Source organism: Pinus tabuliformis, chromosome 3_1 (genome assembly GCF_031772625.1).
Source record: "Pinus tabuliformis cultivar Carrire ecotype Pingquan chromosome 3_1, CPIR1, whole genome shotgun sequence".
Classification (NCBI taxonomy): domain Eukaryota; kingdom Viridiplantae; phylum Streptophyta; class Pinopsida; order Pinales; family Pinaceae; genus Pinus; species Pinus tabuliformis.
This window is the reverse complement of record NC_142301.1, coordinates 664,087,587-664,111,026: the sequence shown is the minus strand read 5'-3', so window position 1 is coordinate 664,111,026 and position 23,440 is coordinate 664,087,587. Positions and strand designations below refer to the sequence as shown.

Here is a 23,440-nt window from a genome sequence, read left to right as displayed (position 1 = left end):
GTAACATACTTATCGTTCATAATTTTTCTTATTTCTATTTGGTTTATAATCTATCGTTTTCTTTAAATTGGTGAAAATTGTAGGGTTTGGTCACTGGAAAACACAATAAAAGGGGAGTTGAAGTGGCTGATACCCCTGAGGTGAATCTTATAGATAAGCCAAGCAAGTGCAAAGTTCCTGAAGTTGATGTAGAAAAAGATATTAGAAAAGATGAGGATGTAAACAAGTTTGAAAAGGAAGCCAATAACAATGACGAGGTAACGTACTTACTGTTCATGTTTTTTCATATTTCTATTTAGTTTATAGTTTATTGTTTTCTTGGACTAAATTGGTGAAAATTGTAGGGTTTGGTCACTGGAAAACACAATACAAAGGGTGCTGTAGTGGCTGATACCCCTGAGGTGAATCTTATAGACAAGCTAAGCAAGCTTGAAGTTCCTGAAGTTGATGTAGAAAAGGATACTAGAAAAGCTGAGGATGTGAACAAGTTTGAAAAGGAACAAATTGCCAATAAAGATGACGAGGTAAGATACTTATTGTTCATAGTTTTTCTTATTTCTATTTAGTTTATAATTTAGTGTTTTCTTGGACTAAAGTGGTGAAAATTGTAGGGTTTGGTCACTGTAAAACACAATAGGAAGGCTGTTGAAGTGGCTGATAGCCCTGAGGTGAATTTCATAGATGAGCCAAGCAAGCATGAAGTTACTGAAGTTGATGTAGAAAAGAAGACGGGAAAAGATGAGGATGTGAGCAAGTTTGAAAAGGAAGAAAATGTGAATAAGGATGACGAGGTAACATACTTATTAGATATAACTTTGCTGAATATTGATAAATAGAGGAGGGTGTGCCTCCAAACATGTTCAAAATCCACACAATTAGGAACCTGATTCGGATGAAGCTCACATCAAAAAAGTTTCTACCACTCACTCTTTTTCTATGAGACAAATGCCTGGACTGCTAAATTTCCCATTGTTTAACTGGATTACTGTTGTACATTTTTTCATTCTAATGTAATTCTATTGATGAACTTACTGAAAATTTTCTGTAATATTCTGGTCTCCTGATTAGATTATAAATTCATTATTTTTGTTTAAAAATTTCCCAGAATTGCTGGGTTTGTGTCATGTGCTTAGCACTGTTCCTCACCAAGAGTGATAAGCTTTCCATTTTCTTCCTTCTTTTGAAACTGTATTACGATAGGGTGCACAGATGGTAGAGAGAGAGAATAAAACATTTTATTAATTATGTGGTGGTGTTACATCTTACATCTATCACGCATTTGTAGTTGATCATATATAACTTATTTATAGCACCTGGAGGTGAGTGGCTTAACCACCTAACCTCTTAACATCATTAAACCACATAAATTCTAACATCATAATTAATATTACCTTGCATCAGTCACAGGTTACCAATACCTTTTGTGCGACAGAAAGTCAGAAACATTATTCACTCCTAGACGTATGTTGAGCGTTACCACTCTTAACAGTGCCTACACTTGACACAAAATAACAAAGTTTTTGCACCATTTCTGAAAGTTTTAAACCTTGCGAGAAGAAGTGGACACAGATTATTTACAAAACAGAAAAATAAACAATGGCATTCACACATAATATTCAGAGATTTACCTTGGAAACCCTTAAACCGGGAAAACCAGAAAAATGTTTAGAGCCGCACCTCTAACTCTCATTATATTAATTTCACCATTTACACTACAATATATAGGATCTGACAGCATCCAACACACTAATCCATTGACCTGGAATAGATTACAAATTTACAACATTAATTCCTTAACTAGAATTAGAAAACTGTGTGCCAAAGACTGCCAAAAACAGACGCAAAGAGCCATCTGAATTTTTTTCGGGGGGATTGACCCCCGAACTCCTGAACAGGGGGGGCTACTAGGTAAGTTATCATTCCAATGTAACCACACAACCCTGTTCTCAATTTAAATTTATTATCCCAGGATTTGTCACCACAAAACCCTATTCTCAATTTAAATCTTTTATCCCAGGATTGCTAAAGCTAGGCAATGGAGGTTAAAGGTGAAATGAAGAGTTGGCTTGACCAAAACATTAATTGCAACATAGTAAAATAGGGTGGTGGAGGACTATGACTAATACCAATCCATATTGGGAAAATGGAGCTGTTGCCACCTGATTCCACCTAAGGTTAGTGTGGAGAAAATCCCTAATTCCTCTTGATGTGGCCTTGGGGGCAAGCTAAAAGTTGGGGCTGTCACCCAATTCCCAACTCCTCTGTCTAGGCTCTCTCCTAGATGAACCCAAGGGGGGTAGACCCTAAAGAATGTCTAAGGCTTGCTTAGTGATTCTAAACAAGTTCTAGGAGATTAAAAGATTAGTTAATTACGAGACACATCAATCATCAAATTACAGCATGTAAATACTATTGATTTGTGGTAGCATCGCATGTGCTCTAGCCATGAAAATTGGTGGAGAGGCTAAAGCACATGAGATCTCCAAGACCCAGAAATGGTTTGGGGAAATTCCACCCGGTTAGAGAGATATTAAAATAATTAATATTTTTAATGGAGTTCTTAAGTTTAAACCTAGGAAAATTAAAACATTAATGGGTATTAATATAAAACTGGGTGAGAATGTTCTAAATGACATGGTTCAAGCCAAATCTAATCTTAGCCATTGATTAGAGACTTAATTTCGGCCGTTGAAGATTCAACAAGAAAAGTATAAGAGGAGGCTTGAGGGTCAGTTGGAGATACGCCAAAACTGATCAGTCAGTTCGATTTTTTGGAGCGGGGCTTACTGAGAAAATTCGAGCTAGTGGTCTGTTCCAGTGAAGGCAGTGAGTACATAGCAGAGGCAGGGATAGTGCCAGAGGGTCAGCGTAGAGACCGAAGAGGCTGACACATAGGTAGCTAGAGCTACGCAGAGGCAGTTGGGGACTGCGCAGAGGCAGAGAGGCCTATGTGGGTGACGCAAAGGGGCCAAGTGTTGACGCTGAGATTCGTGAGGCTGACGCAGAGGCTTCAGGAGCTACGCTGAAGCTAGCAGGGCCAAGAGGAAGCGCCAGAAGGATTTTCATGGGGCAGACTAGAGTTGAGAGGCTGAATATCTATCTCCGAGAAGAGGTATTACTGTCGTGTAACAATCTCTGTTGGGTGAGCCATTTTTGGCACCCTCGTTGTACTCAAGAATTTGCATAATAATAAAACCTTCAGAACTGCTGCACTAGTTTTCTTGCATTGGGTTTTTCCGGGGACGATTGTCCCCTTGTGTGTTTGTCTCAGTATTTTAGTTGCTGATCTGTATATGGGTTAAGGTTGCATTTGTGTTTATTTCAATATTTATATTTATAAATAACTTGTTAATGGAATGAACAAGTAGGAGAAATTAAACCAGATAATGCAGTAGGGATTTCTGATGTGTCAGACTTAGAAATTTCAACGAATACTTCCACAAGTAATTTATATAACCATGAGCAAGTAAAGCAAATAGATAATCAATGATATCACAAGATAGAATATTTGCAAGAAGGAAATAAATAAACCAGTGCCAAATGTAAACTTGCAATTTGATAAGTGCTCAAGGAATAAATTTAAACTTGCAAAGTAAGAACATGTAATTGAAATATAGTAAGGATGTAATTGCACTTGAAATGTAAAACATGATCACATGAGATAACTTGAAGGAAATGTTGTTGATGAGAGATAATCCAGGATAGTTAGATGAACTCCAAATGCTTCAAGCAAATTGCTCCAAGTACAAATATTATAAGTGGTTGCCAAAGTAAAACCCACAATACTTGCAAATAATGCTACTTTAAAAGTAAATGATACTTGTAAACATACTCAAAATAGCATAAGCATGAGAATTGTATTGCCAGTAAAGTGATGTGTATGTTGAGTTTTTGGTAGTTTGGGAGGTACATTAAGCCCTAGTGTTCGGGGTTTGGAGGGCAAAGTGCCACAAGTAGGCTTATGGGCTTGAAACCCAAGCTTGGGGTTTTGCACCCATCGAGATTTGGGCCAAAACCATGAGCACATTTCTACATGTGATGGATGAGAATGATAGCTCTCAGCGAGACGAATCTAACGCAAGGAGAATCATCTGATTCCAAGTTGTAGAAATGGAGATATGATTTTTTTGAGTTATTTAATGGGTTTGCACATGAAGCGTCAAGGTCAGGTTGATGTAAAAATGATTTGTGACATATGTTCAAGCCCTAGAATGACGTTGAAGAAGCCCTCTTGTTGGTGTATAAATAAGAGGTGTTGTGAAGGCATTTGTACATCTATGTTGGTGCAACGCATGACTTGAAGAGCAAAAAGGAAGCTCAGTTGAGGAGGAGGATTCTCTGTTCTAGGCCATAGCCCTAGATGATCAAGCGAAGGAGCGAGTAGGGCACTCTCATGATTGTCTTGATCAGGGATTGGGCAGGTTCAGCCAGCATAGCAAGGAGTAAGGCCGAGGTCTGTAAGGGTAATTTTGGGCATTAAATCTGAAGGTTACCTTTGCGTATAGACTGAGAACCCTTGTGTTGATTGCAGGTGGAAGATAGGGTTGTTTGGGGTAGTTGAGAAGTCTATAGAGGTGCTTTGGTGTTGATTTTGGGTAGCATCGAATGTGCTCTAGCCTCGAAATTTGGTGGAGAGGCTAAGGCACATGAGATCTCCAAGACCCATAAATCGTTTGGAGAAATTCCACTCGGATGAGGAGTTATTAAAATAATTAATATTTTATTGGGTTCCTAAGTCTAAACTTAGGAAAATAAAAATATTAATGGGTATTCATAAAGATAAGGGTGAGAAGCTTCTAAGAGACGAGGATCAAGTCTGTTTTAATCTTAGCCGTTGATTAGAGACTTATCTCGGATGTTGATTAATCAACAAGAAAAGTATAAGAGAAGACTTGAGGATCATTTGGATACACACCGGTAGATACTCAGTATCCTAAGGAAAATCGATTCTCAAAGAGAAGAAGATCGATTTCAGAGGGAGAGTTGCAGGGTGGAGGAAGAGGAGGGCATCAACAACAGTCAGTGACTGAGGAGGAGGTGACGTAGGGGTATTGAGAGACAACGCAGAGGGAGACGCAACCCTCACGTAGGCTGACGCAGAACCACGCAGAGTGACGCAAAAGTGGGAGAAGGGTCTCCAGGGTGCAGAAAGTTTCCAGGGAAATTCTCAGGTGTTTTCTCTCAATTTCTCTGTAAAACCATTCCTTGTAAAGCGATTGTTGCTGAAGATTAGTAAAACCCTCATCTGCTGCACCGGTTTTCCCACATTGGGTTTTTCCATGGACAATTGTCCAAAAACAACTGTGTTGATGTGATTGGTTCTTGTGCATGTATATCATTGTTATTTTCTCTATGTAATTAGGTGATAAATGCAGTAGAATTTATTTTAATGTTTGCTGAAGGGATTTCGTAAATAACTTTTTGGGAAGAATAAGTAGGTGAAATAAATCAGTTGCTGTAGTAGAATTTTGGATTAGAAATTTTCACATGGTATTAGAGCAGAGATCCGGCAACAAGAGAGAAGAATTGGCTATGGGTCAGGAGCATGATGCAAAGGCATTAACTCAAAGGGACTCACGCAGATTTCTAGAAGAATGCATGAGGGACATGGATCACGATTCTTCTATGTTAGCTTCTAGACTGGAAGAAGAAGTTGCTTGCCTAGCAAGCTCTACCTCCTCTGAGGTTTGGTATATAGATAGTGGAGTTTTCTGGCATATGACAGGAATTCGAGAATGTTTTTCAAATTATCAGAAAGAAAGGATCAATTTTTAGATCACCATGGGAAATAAGGCAAAGTGTACCCCCGTAGGAAGAGGTACTATAGTCTTTCAAACCGAAGCAAGAGAGCGGCTTCAAGCAACCAATGTGTTGCATGTGCCAGGATTGGGGATGAACTTACTCTCCGTATCTCAACTTCAAAACAAAGGCTATGGTGTTTTCTTCATTAAGGAGAAAGTATATGTCAAACACCCGAGTTGGAAAAGGAAGGCCCAGATTGGAATCAGAAGTAATAGGCTGTATAGATTACAACTAGAATCACTAATGGCACTAATAGGTAGCAATAGAGATAAAGATTTGAATGAACTATGCCACAGGAGGATAAGACACTTACACCATGGGGCTCTGAGAACTCTCAGGAAAACAGTATCAGGAGTTCCAGAATTAAGTACCGAACGAGATGATGTATGCATACAGTGCGCTCGAGGCAAGTATGCCAAAGCAACGTTTTCCAGGAGTAACAATACAGCTCAGAGTGTTCTAGGATTGATACAATCAGACATCTGCGGACCTATGTCCATAAAAGCTCTTAGTGGTGCTGAATACTTCGTCACCTTCATCGATGACCATTCCAAGAAGATTTGGATCTACTTTCTGAAAACCAAGGATGAGGTTTTTGGTCAATTCAAAGAGTTCAAGGCTCTAGTAGAGAATTTGATAGGAAAGAAGATAAAAGTGCTGCGCTCAGACAATGTGGAGAGTACATTGACAAGGACTTCACCGATTTTTGCGCTAGGGAAGGCATCGAAAGAGAGTGGACAACTCCGTATAATCTGGAGCAGAATGGAGTAGCAGAAAGAAGAAAACGAGACTATTGTGGATGTAGCTAGGGCAATAATGTATGATTAGGATATGCCCAAATTCTTGTGGGTAGAAGCATGCAGCACGACAATTTATGTCCAGAATAGGACTCCACAAAGGGCATTGGGCAAAATCACTCTGGAAAGGGTCTTCACTGGGAAGACAACTAAAGTCAGTCATTACAAGATATTTGGGAGTTTGGCGTATTGTCGTATACCCAAAGAAAAGAGAAAGAAATTAGATCAAACTGCTGAGAAAGGATATCTTGTGGGATATAGCGAGAATGCTAAGGCATATAGAGTCTATCTTCCAGGGAGTAGGAAGGTAGTAGTTCGGCAGGATGTAAAGTTCATGGAGGACAGAGCTTTCAGGAAATCCCAAGAAATGCCTTCCGAGGAGCAGCCAAAAGATGATCTGTTGGTCCAACCACTTCGATCAGCAGAAACTAGTACTAGAAATTCTCCTAAAGGCAAAGCTTCAGAACAGGAGGAATCTCAGGAAGAGCTAATAGATGTACCCACTACTAGTGGAAGAACGAGCTGGGAACTCCGACAGATTCTACGGGATGCAAAGGACTTCATTGGTGCACCCAAAAATGATAAAAGGGAGCGAAGACAACCAGACAAATACCAGGCCCTAGTAGCTCAGGTTGGGGAACCCTCTAGTTTTCAGGAGGCCGTTCAACATCAAGTATGGGTAGATGCTATGGTGGAGGAATACAGTTTTATAATGGTCAGTGATGTCTGGGAAATGGCACCTAGGCCTCAGGACAGGTCAGTGGTAGGTTCGAGATGGATCTACAAAGTCAAATATGATGCAGATGACAGTGTGGAGAAATACAAAGCCAGGTTTGTGGCTAAGGGGTATGCTTAGAAGGAAGGGATAGACTACGAAGAAACCTTCGCCCCAGTAGCTAGGTATACTTCTATTAGAGCCTTAATATCCTTTGCAGCACAGATGGGGTAGGAGATTCACCGATGGATGTTAAGACGACGTTCTTGAAGGGGGTGATAGAAGAAGAAGTATACATTGAACAACCAGCGGGTTTTGAGACACATGAGAAGAAATCTCATGTATGCAGATTAAAGAAATCCTTGTATGGGCTTAAACATGCACCTGAGCATGGTACGGTCGAATTGGTGGCTACTTGCAGAAGATGGGGTTCATCAAGAGTGACGCAGATCCTAATCTCTACTATCTTGTTGTAGAGAATGAGCCTCTAATCGTGGTGTTATATGTGGATGATATTTTCCTGACAGGATCATCCAGGCTCATCAAAGACTGCAAGAAGAACCTAGCCACAGAATTTGACATGAACGATTTGGGACAGATGCATTATTTCTTGGGGTTGGAGGTTTGGCAGCAAAAGGGCTAGATCTTCCTTGGACAAGGGAGATATGCTACAGAGATCTTGAAGAGATTCAGGATGCATGACTGTAGACCTATGGCTACTCCAATGATCACCAACTAGAAGAAGATTGATGCATCATAAGATAAAGACGTTGATCCCACCTTGTATAGGCAGCGCATAGGGTCCCTGATGTATCTGGTCAATACTAGGTCAAACGTTTGTTACACTGTCAACACCCTTAGTCAGTTCATTTTGGAACCCAAGAGGGCGCACTGGGCAGCAGCCAAACATGTTCTCAGGAATATACAAGGAACAATCGAGCATGGTCTATTGTACACCCAAAGTAATGCAATTAGGCTGAGTGGGTTCACTGACACAGATTGGGTTGGAAGTTCAGTAAATTGGAAAAGTACAATTGGGTACTATGTCAACATTGGATTAGGAATAACATCTTGGTGTAGTAGAAAAAAAAAAAATCCGTGGCCCTGAGCTCAGCTGAAGCAGAATATATGGCAATTAGCACAGCTTCGTGTGAAGCCATATGGCTTAGAAAATTGCTTGTGAATCTATTCAGGAGAAGGATGGAAGCGACCAGGATTTTTTTGATAATCAGAGTTGCATCAAGCTCTCTGAGAATCCAGTATTGCATGATCAGTCGAAGCACATTGATATCAGGTGTCACTTTGTCAGAGACTGTGTCCAACGAGGGGTAGTACGTTTGAGGTACACTCCTACAGGAGGATAGGTGGCAAACATCCTCACCAAGGCTCTAGGAAGAACAAAGTTTGTTTATTTTAGGGAGAAGATGGGGATGGTGAAGAATCCATTTCAGTAGCAGAAATTGATAAGTATCGGGAGTTGCAGTGCAACAGTTAGCAGTGGCAGTGCTATGGGCAACATGATGCAACATGTTGAGAGGGAGCTGTAGTATAGATGTAGCAGTGGCAGTGGCAATGTCATGGGTAGCAGTATAGGAAGCAATAGTGCAGTGGATGTGGGGTAGCAGGCCAAGCATCAACACATAGGACCGATGCGGAGGATTAGTGTGATGCTTCTATGGTGAAGCATTGCTAGAGCACATTCCTCGCTAAGAGGGAGTGTTGATTTTGGGTAGCATCGGATGTGCTCTAGCCTTGAAATTTGGCGGAGAGGCTAAGGCACATGAGATCTCCAAAACCCAAAAATCGTTTGGAGAAATTCCACCTGGATGAGGAGTTATTAAAATAATTAATATTTTAATGGGTTCCTAAATCTAAAGTTAGGAAAATAAAAATATTAATGGGTATTAATAAAGATAAGGGTGAGAAGCTTTTAAGAGACGAGGATCAAGTCTGTTTTAATCTTAGCCGTTGATTAGAGACTTAATCTCAGTTGTTGATTCATCAACAGGAAAAGTATAAGAGAAGATTTTAGGATCATTTGGATACACACCACAGATACTCAGTATCCCAAGGAAAATCGATTCTCAAAGAGAAGAAGATTGATTTTAGAGGGAGAGTTGCCAGGTGGAGGAAGAGGAGGGCATCAACAGAAGTCAGTGACTGAGGAGGAGGTGACGCAGGGGTATTGAGAGACAACGCAGAGGGAGACACAGTCCAGGAGAGACGCAACCCTCATGCAGGCTGACGCGAAGGGACACAGAACCACACAGAGTGACGCAGAAGTGGGAGAAGGGTCTCCAGGGTGTCAGAAAGTTTCCAGGGGAAAGTCTCAGGGGTTTTCTATCAGTTCTCTGTAAAATCATTCCTTGTAAAGCGATTGTTGCTGAAGATTAATAAAACCCTCATCTGTTGCATCGGTTTTCCCACATTGGGTTTTTCCAGGGACAATTGTCCAAAAACAACTGTGTTGATGTGATTGGTTCTTGTGCATGTATATCATTGTTATTTTCTCTGTGTAATTAGGTGATAAATGCAGTAGAATTTATGTTAATGTTTGCTGAAGGGATTTCGTAAATAAATTATTGTGAAGAATAAGTAGGTGAAATAAATCAGTGGTTGCAGTAGAATTTCGGGTTAGAAATTTTTGGCTGAAGTCCCTGAGTAGATGAGGAGCAGCAGTGGGCAGTTGAGAGTTGTTCACAAGTGGAGCTGCGAACAACTCGACATGAGTCTTGATGTGTTGTGCCCTTGATGGGTTAAGGTACGACTAGTGAGCAGATTGGATAGCCGAGGTTCAGTGGTCAATTGGATTTGGATCATTGATAGAGGCAAGAGTTGTAGATCACTAACTTGATTTCTCGACAAACCCTGCCCCAGAAAATCGAATTCACTGATCAATTTGGTGCATCTCCAACTGACCCTCAAGCCTCCTCTTATACTTTTCCTGTTGACGATTCAACGACCGCGATTAAGTCCCTAATCAATGGCTAAAATTAGATTTGTCTTGATCCTCGTCTCTTAGAAATTTCTCACCCATTTTATATCAATACACATTAATATTTTAATTTTACTAAGTTTAGACTTAGGAACCCCATTAAAAATATTAATTATTATAATATCTCTTCATCCGGGTGGAATTTCTCCAAACGATTTATGGGTCTTGGAGATCTCATGCGCCTTAGTCTCTCCACCAATTTTCATGGCTAGAGAACATTCGATGTTACCAAACATCAACACTCCCTCTTAGCGAGGAATGTGCTCTAGTAATGCTTCACCATAGAAACATCATAGTGATCTTTCGCATCGGTACTTGTGTTGATGCTTGGCTTGTTGCCTCACATCCACTGCACTGCTGCTTCTTGTACACTGCCACTACCACATCTGTCCTGCAACTCCCTCTCAACATGCTCCATCATGTTTCCCATAGCATTGCCACTGCTAATTGGTGCCCTGCAACTCAGTTACCGAGAAGTAAGTAACTGACTTCTCCCAACCATTGACATCCAGGTCAGTCTGGAAGCCTCGTGATGCTGAAGCTGCCTCTGCTGCTACCCGGTGCTGTCTCTGCTGCCACTGCGCCGCTGCAACCTCTTCTGTGCCTCTCTCACTGCTGCAAACTCTACCACGCTACTACAAACTTTTGCACTCTAGCCTTGCCTTGCTGCTCCACCACACTTTGCTCCACTCGACACTTGTCATCATGCTACTATCATTACGGGCTCCCGTAGTCGGATGTGATCCAAGAGTTTGGGGCCTTGGGCACCTCAAGGATCCTGCCCTTGGTATGTAGTCCTCCTAACTACAACATGATGTCTCCCCACCTCTTATCTAGAGGCGCATGAGCATACATGGCACAATCGTCATCAATCTTGACCTCTTTCTTCGCCCTAGCTAGAGCTGCCTTTGAATCTGAAGCTTCTCCCTTTCCTTTCTTCCTAGGGCACTGAGATGAATAATGTCCCAGCTCCCCACAGTTGAAGCACTTGACCTTGGAGATGTCCTTCTTATTCGTCTTCTGGATTCCCTGTTGTCTCGCAGATGCTAGAGCCGCATCCTCCTCCTCTTTTTTGACTCGAACTCCCTTACCACTACTCCCTGCCTTGGCCAACCAACTGATCTCTTCATGTCGAAGAGTAGCCACATCTCTTCCCAACTAGGGAGAGTCGCTCTGCCCAAGATGCTTTTGACAAACGTCTCCCAGTGCTCGGAGACTGCATTCAGAGTAGTCCTGACCATAAACTCTGGATCCGGTGTAGACCCCACGGAAGTAAGTTGGTCGCAAATTCCTTGCAACCTGAGGAGGAAGTGATCTATCTCCTCTCCTTTCTGCATCTGATATAACCTCAGCTGATTCTCTAATAACATATTCCGCTGCACGAAAAAGCCCTGGTATAAGGTGGTGAGCGTCTGCCACATCTCATTTGTTGTGTTCTTCTCAGCAATATGTGGTATGACATGATCCTTGACGCCATCTAGGATCATGCATTTCGCGTTTACCATGGTCTCCTCATACTTCTCATTTTCATTCGGGTCAACTGGGACAACTACGGTTTTCAAGGCATAGTCCTCGGCAGACTAAGAGCTGAGAGGCAGACGCATAGCTGTAGAGGGTGACGCAGTCCCTGGAGGGTGACGCAATTCCAGAAGATAGCTTGGAGCAACTTTCATTGTCCAGTTGAGGAACAATCGAAGTTACTGTGGGGCGAATCATCCAGTTGCTGAATTAGCCCGAATATCTGTCTCTGGAACAAGGTACTTCTGCCAAGGAAAATCTATAAATTGTGAGCCATTTCTGGCACCCTAGTTGTACTCAGAAATCTGCATAATAATAAAACCCTCATATTTTCTGCACCGGTTTTCCCGCATTGGGTTTTTCCGGGGACGATTGTCCAAAAATAACGGTGTCCCTTGTGTTGTCTCAATTTATTTGAGTTGTTGATCTGTATATTTGTGAAGGCTGCATCTGTGTTTACTTCGATATTTATGCATTTAAATAACTTTTTAATGCAAAGAATAAGTAGGAGATAGTAAAACAGATATTGCAGTAGGGTTTTCTGATCTGTTAGATTTAGAATTTTTCACATGGTATCAGAGCAATTGCAAATCAAGGAGGACTGAAGACACCAACAAAAGAAATTTGAGGATTTGTAGCAGAGAAGCAGCTGTCCCGAGAGACAATGATGTTCCAGAGCTGAAGAGGCAAGAGGAGGAGTGACACTTTGCTAAGAGGGTGATGCAGAGGCTCACGCGGAGCATGCGTCAGCATTCTGAGCTAGGAGGAGAGTCAGCGCAGAGGCAGAAAGGGGGGTAGATCAGGCCTATGCAGTGCCCGATCATCTTTCTCATCCAGGAAGGATTGACGTTGAGACCAGGAGGAGCTGATCCAACTCTCACTGTGATTGCGCATAGCTAGAAGGGCTTAGATTCTTTAGTTGTCGAGGTTAAGGGAGCTGTGCAGATTGTGATTTGAGGAGCTGGTGGGACGTTGTTTCTGTTTGTGCAGAACAATGCCTAAGGAAACAAAACCAAGGTAGAGGGAAGCACTACCTCGATGGATTTCTAGCCAAGAAATCCAGATTCGAGTTGCAACAACAAGGGGGGATTGGAGAGGAGTGATTTGACAGTTGGCAGAGTTCCAAGAGGGAAGTTGAGACTCGGAGGGAGTCCAGAAGAAGAGCAGATATGGCAGTGAACAGATTGAGGGATCAAGACAGATTCGATGGAGCTTCCAGATGACAAAATTTGAAGCCCCGTCCAATCTGTCTTGATCCCTCAATCCGTTTACTGCCATCTCTGCTCTTCTTCGAGACTCCCTCCGAGTCTCGACTTCCCTCCTGGAAGTCTGCCAACTGTCAAATCACTCCTCTCCAATCCCTCTTTGCTGCTACAACTCAAATTTGGATTTCTTGGATAGAAATCCGTCGAGGTAGTGCTTCCCTCTACCTTGGTTCTGTCTCCTTAGACACTTTTCTGCACAGACAGAAACAATGTCCCACAAGCTCCTCAAATCACAATCTGCACAGCTCCCTTAGCCATGACAACTGAAGAATCTGAGCCCTTTTGGCTCTTCGCAGTCACAGTGATTGCTGGATGAACTCCTCCTGGCCTTAGTTTCAATCCTTCTTGGCTGAGAAAGATGACCGGGCACTGTGTAGGGCTGATCTGCCCCCCTTTCTGCTCTGCGCTGACTCTCCTCCTGGCTCAGAATGTTGGCGCAGGCTTTGTGTGAGCCTCCGCGTCACCATCTTAGCACTGCGTCACTCCTCCTCTTGCCTCTTCAGCTCTGGAACATCGCTTTCTCTCGAGACAGCTGCTTCTCTGCTACAAATCCTTAGATTTCTTCTGCTGGTGTATTCAGTCCGCCTTGATCTGTAATCGCTCTGATGCCATGTGAAAATTTCTGAATCTAACACATCAAAAACCTCTACTCCAATATTTGTTTTACTATCTCCTACTTGTTCTTTGCATTAACAAGTTATTTAAATGCATAAATATCGAAGTAAATAGAAATGCAACCTTCACAAATATACAGATCAACAACTGAAATAAACTGATACAACACAAGGGACACCGTTATTTTTGGACAATCGTCCCCAGAAAAACCCAATGCGGGAAAACCGGTGCAACAGATATGAGGGTTTTATTATTATGCAGATTTCTGAATACAACTAGGGTGCCAGAAATGGCTCACCCTTTAGAGATTTTCCTTGGCAAAAGTACCTTGCTCCGGAGACAGATATTTTGGCTAATTCAGCAACCGGATGATTGGCCCCACAGTAACTTCGATTGTTCCTCAGCTGGACAACGAAAGTTGCTCCAAGCTATCTTCTGGAATTGCGTCACCCTCCAGGGACTGCGTCACCCTCTACGACTCTGCGTCTGCCTCTCAAGTCTTAGTTTGCCCCACAGAAACACCACAATGCAGCTCCTTCAGCGTAGCGTCAGCTCTGCTAGCCTCTGCGTCTGCCTGCGTCAGCTTCTCGGCCTCTTGCGTCCTCTGCGCTGGCCCTTTAAGCCTTTGCGTCAGGTCTGGCTGCTTGTGCATCAGCCCAAGCTGCCTCTCCAGCACTTTCTCTGCCTCTCTGCTATGTATTCTCGGCCTTCTACCGAACTGCCCCTCATTGCAACGGATCCCTAACTCGATTTCTCAGCAAACCCTGCCCCAGAAAATCGAATTGACTGATCAATTTGGCGCATCTCCAATTGACTCTTAAGCCTCCTCTTATACTTTTCCTGTTGACGATTTGACGACCGAGATTAAGTCTCTAATCAACAGGTAAGCTTAGAATTGGCTTGATCCTCGTCTCTTAGAACTTTCTGACCCATTTTATATTAATACACATTAATATTTTAATTTTCCTAAGTTTAGACTTAGGAACCCCATTAAAAATATTAATTATTTTAATATCTCTTGATCCGGGTGGAATTTCTCTAAACAATTTATGGGTCTTGGAGATATCATGTGCCGTAGGCTCTCCACCAATTTTCATGGCTAGAGCACATCCGATGCTACCTAAAATCAACAATATCTTGTTGAGGGTAGATTGGTTGTCGATGTATTGACACCAAGCCCTAGTTTGTATTCTTGTACTTGTGGATGTATGAGGGCCATTGTTGTTGATTTCTGGTAGCATCGGATGTGCTTTAAGTATCAAAGTTTGCAGGGAGGCTTGGGCACATGTATTCCAAAGAACCCATAAAACCTTTTTTGAAATTCTTCCCGCAGACAATTTTATTAATATTTTTTATATTTTTAATGGGACCCTAAGTCTAAACTTAGGAAATTAAAATAATTAATGGGTATTAATCTAACTATGGGTGTAACTTCTAGAAGACTATGGGTGTAACTTCTAGAAGACGAGGATCAAGCATAAATGATCTTAGCCATTGATTAGCTTCTAATCTGGGCTGTTGAATGTCAACAGGAATATTATTTAAGGAGGCTTGAAGGTCATTTGGAAGACACACAAAGAGTTGATAAGTCAGATCAAATTGTTGAATCTAGAAGCAGCGTAGTGATTTGTAGTGATCACGCGGAGAGGGGCAAAAGGAGTTTTGGCTGGAGGATCTTCTCCGGAGCCAAGAATATTCAGCAGAGAGGCAAAGAGACACATAGAGGAGGTAGCGCAGAGGGCAGAGAGGGTGATGCAGAGCCAGGAAGGGCTCACGCAGGTCCCACACAGGCCCCTCGCAGAGCACCACAGAGGCCTCTAGTGCAAAAGTCCGAGTTTGCTGAGGAGGCTGATGTTTTTGAGATGGGAGGGTTGGAATAGGCTTTTGAGGGAAAATCAAGTCCCAGTTTAGTTGAAGCAGGGCCTTAGAGGCTGACGTAAGGGCAACGCAAAAGTAGCCAAGAAACTCGTGGTTTAGTTGCTGGATCAGCGGGACTTGCAGTGTAGAGTGAAGTAATCTCACCCGTTTCTTCTGCTAAGTGATTTTCTCTGTAACTGGATTGCTGGGAAGGCATCCAGTAGTTGTGTTCAGAAATACTTCAGCCTAATAATAAAAACCCTCAGATCTGTTGCACTGGTTTTCTCACATTAGGTTTTTCCGGGGACATTTGTCCAAAAACAACTCTCATTTGTATGTATCTTTCTCTATTGTTCAGTTTCTTGTTTCGACATATTATTTAAATGGTGTAGGCTGCAGTGTATGTATTTCGATGTTTGCCGTAGGAAACTGCAAATAACTTGTTCATGTAAATCTAACAAGTAGGAGAAATATCATCAGTTTTTGCAGTAGGGATTCCGGGTTTAAGGAATTTTCACAATTTTTCTTGGTACGGGAGCCCTAGACTGTTGTATTATATGTCGATTAATATAATGAAGTTGGGTTGAAAAATGTAAAAAAGTTGTCTATATTTTGTGCATGTGTGATTTACTGTTGTTTATATTTTGCTGTGCAAAGTATTATCATTGAGATTCTTGGTTTGGTAGCGTCAAAGATTTTAAGACTCTATCCTAGACCCAAGATCGTGGAAATTCAACAATGTAATGTAGAGAGTGCTCTTGGATAATTTTCTTAAATCTATTCTAATGTATTCTAAGGTGAGAACTTCCTTTCTTAGCTTTTTCCCTTATAAGAATAGGGATAATAGCTTGGGGCCTCAAGTGGAGAAGCTTAGCTTCATTACCAAAAATCCACCTAGACCCTCAAGTCTATCCACGTGCCATCGTTCCGACACAGGACTCAACCATACTCGAATTGCATGGTCACGTGTTTACCTTCTCCAAATTTGGGAAAAGAAACTCAAGGAAGGGGTCTGTTAGGGGTCCTAGCACGAGCTCTAAGGGGGCAACTACTAGACCAAGTGGCAATAATGGGATAAAGACCCATTGTCACCTCAGTCATTGTTCCCTGCTTTTTACGGACTTTCACTGATGGGAGGAGTCTCGGTATAAGGGAAATCACTAGAAAAGGTATGTCAATGATGGAGAATTAGTGATTTCAAGAACCCATTCATAGGAGAAACTCAGATTATAGGGCTTACTTGTTCAAGAAGCAAGGTGAATGGCTCTCCAAGAAAGGCTTGAATGGAATCCTAGACCTAGGGATTAGGGATATTTCTTAAGATAAGATGTCCTAAACCTAAGAATCCTAAGAGAATAGGGTTTCTAAAATGATCCTTGTGAGATTAGAGTGATAGTAGGTATCAGACCAGAAAGAAGCCTGAGTGGACCTGTTGTCGTTCAGATTGTACAAGCACCGCGACAACAACTCAGGTCAGGGGCTGTCACTCTTATCCCCGACCTCCCTGTTCTAGCTGTCTCCCAACAATAGGCTATGGGGGTTAGGCCCTATGGAAGTGTGAAGACGAAGGACAAGTTGGCAACCAATGAGTTTGAGAGACACGACTGAGTGGCCTAGCTACTTGGTTAATTTTAACAAGACTTAACGATTATATTAAATTGAATTGTGAGACCAGTGCCTTATGGAGTCAACTTCTTGCTTATTACCAATTAAATGCCAAGTAACTGGATGGACAATTGCTGCTTGGATGAATGACTATCTTATATGAAGTGCAAATCCTACAAGCTAGGTGAAATGCAAAATCTTGGTTGATTTTAAGTTAAATGCCTATTCTAAGTGTAACTTTCCTCTTAACCGTTTTAGAACTAGTCTCTAGAGAAGGTTGTGGGATGCAAGTCAACAGGAAGAAAGAATTGGTTTGATTAACGATACATCCCCCTGTGTTCCAACCACTCGATGCCTTCGGCATTGCAGAGTAGGTGAAATGCAGAATCTTGGTTGATTTTAAGTTAAATGTCTATTCTAAGTGTAACTTTCCTCTTAACTATTTTAGAATTAGTCTCTAGAGTAGGTTGTGGGATGGAAGTCAACAGGGAGCAAGCAAAGGTTTGATTAACGATACCTCCCCCTGTGTTCCAACCACTTGATGCCTTCGGCGTTGCAGAGACCGTGCCTTTGACGACTGCAAGGTCGCCATGTTAACCACTAAAAAGGGTTTAAGTTCGTCAAGCTAAATTGAGAAAGGGTGGCCCTCAATATCTATCAACCAAGCTTATGCTTGGAGGTAAATTATTAAGGAAACAAGACTTAGAATGCAATGCAAGATGGATTGAGTGATTTTCAAGGTAAGATTGTTTAAGTACATAATTATGACTTGACCTTGAGTTATACCACCAAGTACTTATCAATGAGATCACAATCTTATCCCAAGAAAATGTGCCAAGTTACCAAGTTCCAAATAGATATCCACAATATACAGTTATTCAACAATTACGGGATGTGCTCAAATCTCGTAATGACTTTTTCAATGATAATTGGAGCACTTAGAATGATTTGATCGATGCTTAACAAGATACCGTCGGTTATTAACACAAAATTATCAATTCTCCTACTCCAGTTAGAAACTTTAAAGATACTTCAAAGAGAGAAATGTCAATAATACTCAAATCATTCAAGATATGCTTGATTAGATTAAAACACTCAATACCAATGACCCTTTATGCAAGATGCCAAAGACGATCACTAGAGACAATTAGAAACCTTTCAAGATATTTAAATGATGATTTTTCAACAAGATTATTGCTTCAACAATTAGTCTCCTTTATGCAATTAGATTTCAAGTTAAGAGCTTCTCACGATATGCCAATATAAGATAACCATTCACAATTAGATACCAATGTTCAATGAACTCTTAGATTCATTCACTTAGACAACCAGGATTGCTATATTATGTGCTTTAGGGAGTGAACCACTTAGTGCAAAATTGACAAGATTATGAGTAAACTCACAACGGACAACAAGTGTTAGTTTTCTTATCCAATATTATGAATGTCAACAAGCACATTACATAATGAAACATTTTTTTTCTTACAAGGCATGAATTATTGGAAACACTTCAAGTTACTTATGATCTCATGGTACCAAGTGACGTAAATGAGCAATTATAACAGCAGTAGATTTCTTGTGCTTGAGTATTTCTAGATGTAAACTTGAGATGCCAAAATGTAAGTGAAATAAGCTAATATCAAACCACTTTTCAAAATGGCAATTTCTTAATGTATTAGGCCTTTTAATGATGCAAATGCCATTGCTAGATCAGATTCGATTATGTTATGACAGTCAGCAATACATCAATGAGAAGTAGTCAATTAAAAGCTACCCAATTTATGCAACAATTAACTAGTGAACTCTAGGTCACTTTTAAATGATTTGAGTGCATCCAAAATTAATTTTTACCACTGTTATGAATGTATTCAGAGAGCTGTAGCAAACAGTGAGAGAAAGTAGGGTTTAGAGATCAAACCCTTGGCCTCTACGCCTAGAAGAAACTTGCCCACTTGCCCAAATTTTCTTCCAATGACTATGGCACCTGAAAACACAAATTTGTAGCCCAATTTTCTTGCAAAACCCACCAAGGATCAGTTTCAAAAAATTTAGAGACTAGCTGCAGTGCAAGAGGGTTAATGAAGAGGCCTCTAGCCTTGACGTCAAGGGCTAGAAAGGGCAGCAGTTCAAAGGAAAGGGCCTTAGAGGCCACGACCAGGCTGCAAGGGTAGGATAGAGAGCAAATGAGGGCCGAGGAGGGCTGGACGGAGGGCCAAGAGGCATAAATAAGGTTGTGAATGGCCTAAATGAAGGGGTCAAGGGGCTAAAGGAGGTAGTGGAGAGCTTAGGGAAGGAGACCGAGGGGATAGGAAGGGCTAGAATCCCACGACAAGGGCCAAGGAGGCAGGCCGAGGCCCTGAAGGGGCTAGACGACTTCCCTAAGAGGGAGTCGTCGGCATAAAGGGGCCACAAAGAAGTGACCCTGGGGCTTAGGATGGCCAATGCTAGGCCTAGGCGGCCTGAAAATTTGCAAACCCTTGCCCAAAATTGAATTTGCTTCAGATCTTTGAAATTACTGCATAATTCTTCAATTGTTGGACCTGCAAAAATTGTAGAGGCTAAATGTTACCCTCAAGGACTAGATCTAGCTCTAATCCAACAAACTTCCTTTGATCTCACCAGCACAAATAGATTTACAAGTGCCCAAACCCCACTATATACAAAAAATCAAAATTCCCAAATTCCCAAAAAACCCCAACTGCAAAACAAAGGTTAGAAAATAAAATAATTTACAAAAACTATTATACAAAATATATTTACAAAATATGCAAATGTACAATGCTTAGAGAAATTTTGAAGAATATATTTTTTATAGATGTTGACAATAGCTAGATTTATTTCGAAAATAAATGTTAAACCATAGCCTTAGCGAAGTTAGAAAATCATATAAAATATTCAGAATCCAAACATAGTCAGCTTGTGCTCATAGTTTGTGAACTTGGAGCCCAAAGGCTGGGGAACCTGCAAACTCTATATTTTCTCAAGAAGCAACCGTTAGAACATACAATGAATCAGATCACCTAAGATAAGTCCAAAACTTACCAATAGAATTTTCCTATCATCTACAATGAAATAATGATTTAATTAATATTTTAAACACAATATAGGAATGCACATACCTAGCACATACCATGAAATGCACTCAAAGTCTTTTATTATGATGATCAAAACGTTCCCAGCGTGACAATGGATATACACTACTAGCTTTTACAAAGTTACATTAGAGCAGAGCTCAAGATCAAGATGAAAATAGAAGCAAAATGCCTTCTATTTATAGAGAAATTCCTCCAAGTGGAAAATAACGACTAGTTGTCTTGATTCCCGTCAAAATAATTCCGACTATCGATAAATCTTTGATGACAGTTTAATCTTTGCCATAAAAAATATCTATTTCTGAGAAATTTTCGAATTCTTTATTAAAACCATTTTTTATTAGCTCAAAAATAATTATTTTGAGCTAATTTCCTAAAAAATTTGACTTTGAATTAACCACCAAGGTCCAAGGGTCCATTTTTTCTTGAAATATCCAATATTCCCTTGGTGGAGGACCTCAAAAAATTAATTTATTTTAGACCCACGAATTACCTACAAAAATTAATTTCTTTTAGACCCACAAATTTTTCTACTTGGAGAATTTAATTTCCCTAACATTTTTTTTCTCAGTAAAGGCTAATTCTATTAAAGGAAAATCAAAATAATATTACAAGTTGAAGCCTCAGGCATAGGCATCTGAGAGCAGTCAACACAGCAAACCATCCCAAGAATGGGAGGACTAGAAACAGAAGCAAGAAGTCGAACATTGGAAGCAGAAACAACGATAAGATCATAGAAGTCTGAAGCTGTCAAGATCAAAAGCATAAAAATAGAGAGCTGACCATATCCACAGAGGAGCTACAGGCTGCCACTGCGCCAGGAAAAAAGAACCACATTCCAGTCTGCCGAGAGGAAATTTGAACCGCCATCCCAAAAGTCGCCTGAGCGTAACCAAAAAGAAGCAGTAGATAAAACCGAGGAGATACGAAAATGGCCAAGTGGCATTACATTTCCATGCCCAGGTCCGGAGGCTCCTCAACCACCGGGCAGGCATTGCCATACCAAGTCTCTTCATCTTTAGCAACGTCACCAGCATCACTGCTGCCAGGAGTAGTCGACGAGGGACGAGTATCACTAGAACAGCCAGCCGTGGCCAACGAGACATAGGTGCCATGCGAGCTGCCACCTGGCAGCTGAGAATCGTCAGGGCCACCTCCCTTGTCATGCTTCTTGCCACATTCGTCCATCTTGCCTTCAGCTGCCAAGTTCTGCCCATCGCCTTGGCTTTCCCCGTTGCCCTGACTACCCTGAGATAGCTCGGCTGGAGTGAGGCTTGTAACCAGAGGCGGAGCTTCTTCTTCAGAAAAGATTATCGTGACATTGGCCGAGATAATGGCCCTGTTAAGGTTGCTTTGGAACCTGAAGTGGGTGGACTGAAATGCGTTGTGCGAGAAAGGCCTGCAGGAAGGGCTGAGAGGAGGTGTATTTGTCTGAGATAAGGGCAGAGAAGGAGGGGCAGGATTTTGATCGACAGATTGAGCTCGCTGAGAGCGCCCCCACCCCCGCCCCCCTCGGCTTCCACCGTAGCGGCTTCTCATTCGTTCCCGAACCATGATGAGGCCACAGACGGAGGGCGTAGAAACACAGGAAGCTTTGGAGGGGAGATGAGACAGGACCAGGGGGGTTCCGATGATACCCAGTAAACTGGCCTGAGACTAGAGAAAGGGGGCCTTAGGCACAGCAGCAAGAGCCACGGAGAGCGACTCACTAGAAGCATAAACCGACTTGCTGCAGAGAAGAGTGACAAGGGACAAGAAGGGGCGAGAGGACGAAGAATAAATATAGGGATTGAGAGCTGAAAGGGCCATGATTGTTCCAGCATTAACCTTGCTTCGGACAGAGTGAGCCTTTAATTCCAGCAGCAGGTGGGATCGGTTTCGCCTTAGGTGAGTCGAATTGAGCCGGATGTGAGCCGACGTGAGCCTGGATGACTGCACAAGACTGCATCTGGTAGGACTACGCCCCTACAAACATAATTAATTCCATAAATTTTCATTTAATTCACCTGCATACGGGTAATTTCCCTAACATTTTAATTTTTGATTCAAATTAATTAATTTTTTGGCTTAGGATTTAATTTTAATTTTGCCAGAAAAATTAATTAATTGACACTTGAGGCTTGAGGGGATTAATTATTTTTCCACTCAAACATTTTAGCCATGGTGTCTAAGTATGAGGGACCACGCACTAAAATATTTTTTACATAATATTTTACAAATTCGTCCCTCAAAGGGGGATACCCGTTCGTTATAGGCTCGAGGGGATTAATTATTTTTCCACTCAAACATTTTAGCCATGGTGTCCAAGTATAAGGGACCATGCACTAAAATATTTTTTACATAAGATTTTACAAATTCAACCCTCAAAGGGGGATCCCGTTTGTTATAGACCCTCAAAATAGACACCCAATTCTGCGACAAAATATGATCTAGTAAACCAAATGATTTGTAATAAAATCATTTAGCCAATTAGCTTAAGTTATTCCCAAATCACTTTTACAAAGACTTGACTAAAACACTAAAACTCACGTAAGACCTTGATGATAAATTTCCCTTAGATTTGGGGTGAGGTTGGAGGGAGAAACTTTGTCGATTATCCGTGTTTAGAAACACATAGAAATCAATGAGACGAAAAACCTCATAGGATGAAATTTGTTGCCAAAATAATAGGCTTACCTAGGTTTTTACATAAATACATGGTCTTACTAGCATCATTTACATTACAGAATTGCAGAACGGGTTTACAATGACATAAGAATTGCTGGATGATGATTCTGATCTTTGAAAAGTTCCCTTCAAGCTTCTAGATCCTATTTCCTTGGAATGTTGAAAAAATGGGTGCAACAGGACCCAAACAAGGTCAAGGGACTAGAGTGAAACTTCAAACAAAAGTTCTTGACCAAGTAAGGGAGGAGAAAAGGATCAAAGAGATTAGATTTGACTTGAGATTTCAATGCAATGATCCTTTATGAAGCCACTAACTAGTGAAACGTAAGGCCAAGAACGGAGTTGGAACTAGGACTTGGGATAATTCTCAATCTAGCCACGCGAATTTGCTCAAAATTTGTGAAGGCCAAGAGGACACCCTACCCCATTTATGGACCAACTCTCTCACCAAATGGATGGTTGCAATGAATTTCGTGTGATGCTCTAGGAGGCACTAGGGTTAGGGCTTAGAG

The 23,440-nt window shown here is 41.4% G+C and overlaps 1 protein-coding gene across 11 annotated transcripts in view; it reads left to right on the top strand.

Moving 5' to 3' along the window:
* Positions 1-23,440, top strand: part of LOC149188857 (uncharacterized) — a 405,877-nt gene that overhangs the window by 83,679 nt on the left and 298,758 nt on the right. For all 11 annotated transcript variants that reach the window (XM_089411721.1, XM_089411722.1, XM_089411716.1 and 8 more), the window contains 3 exons: positions 84-257; positions 345-524; positions 612-791. In XM_089411721.1, coding sequence (XP_089267847.1) covers positions 84-257; positions 345-524; positions 612-791 — 534 coding nt within the window. The remainder of the gene's footprint in view (positions 1-83; positions 258-344; positions 525-611; positions 792-23,440) is intronic.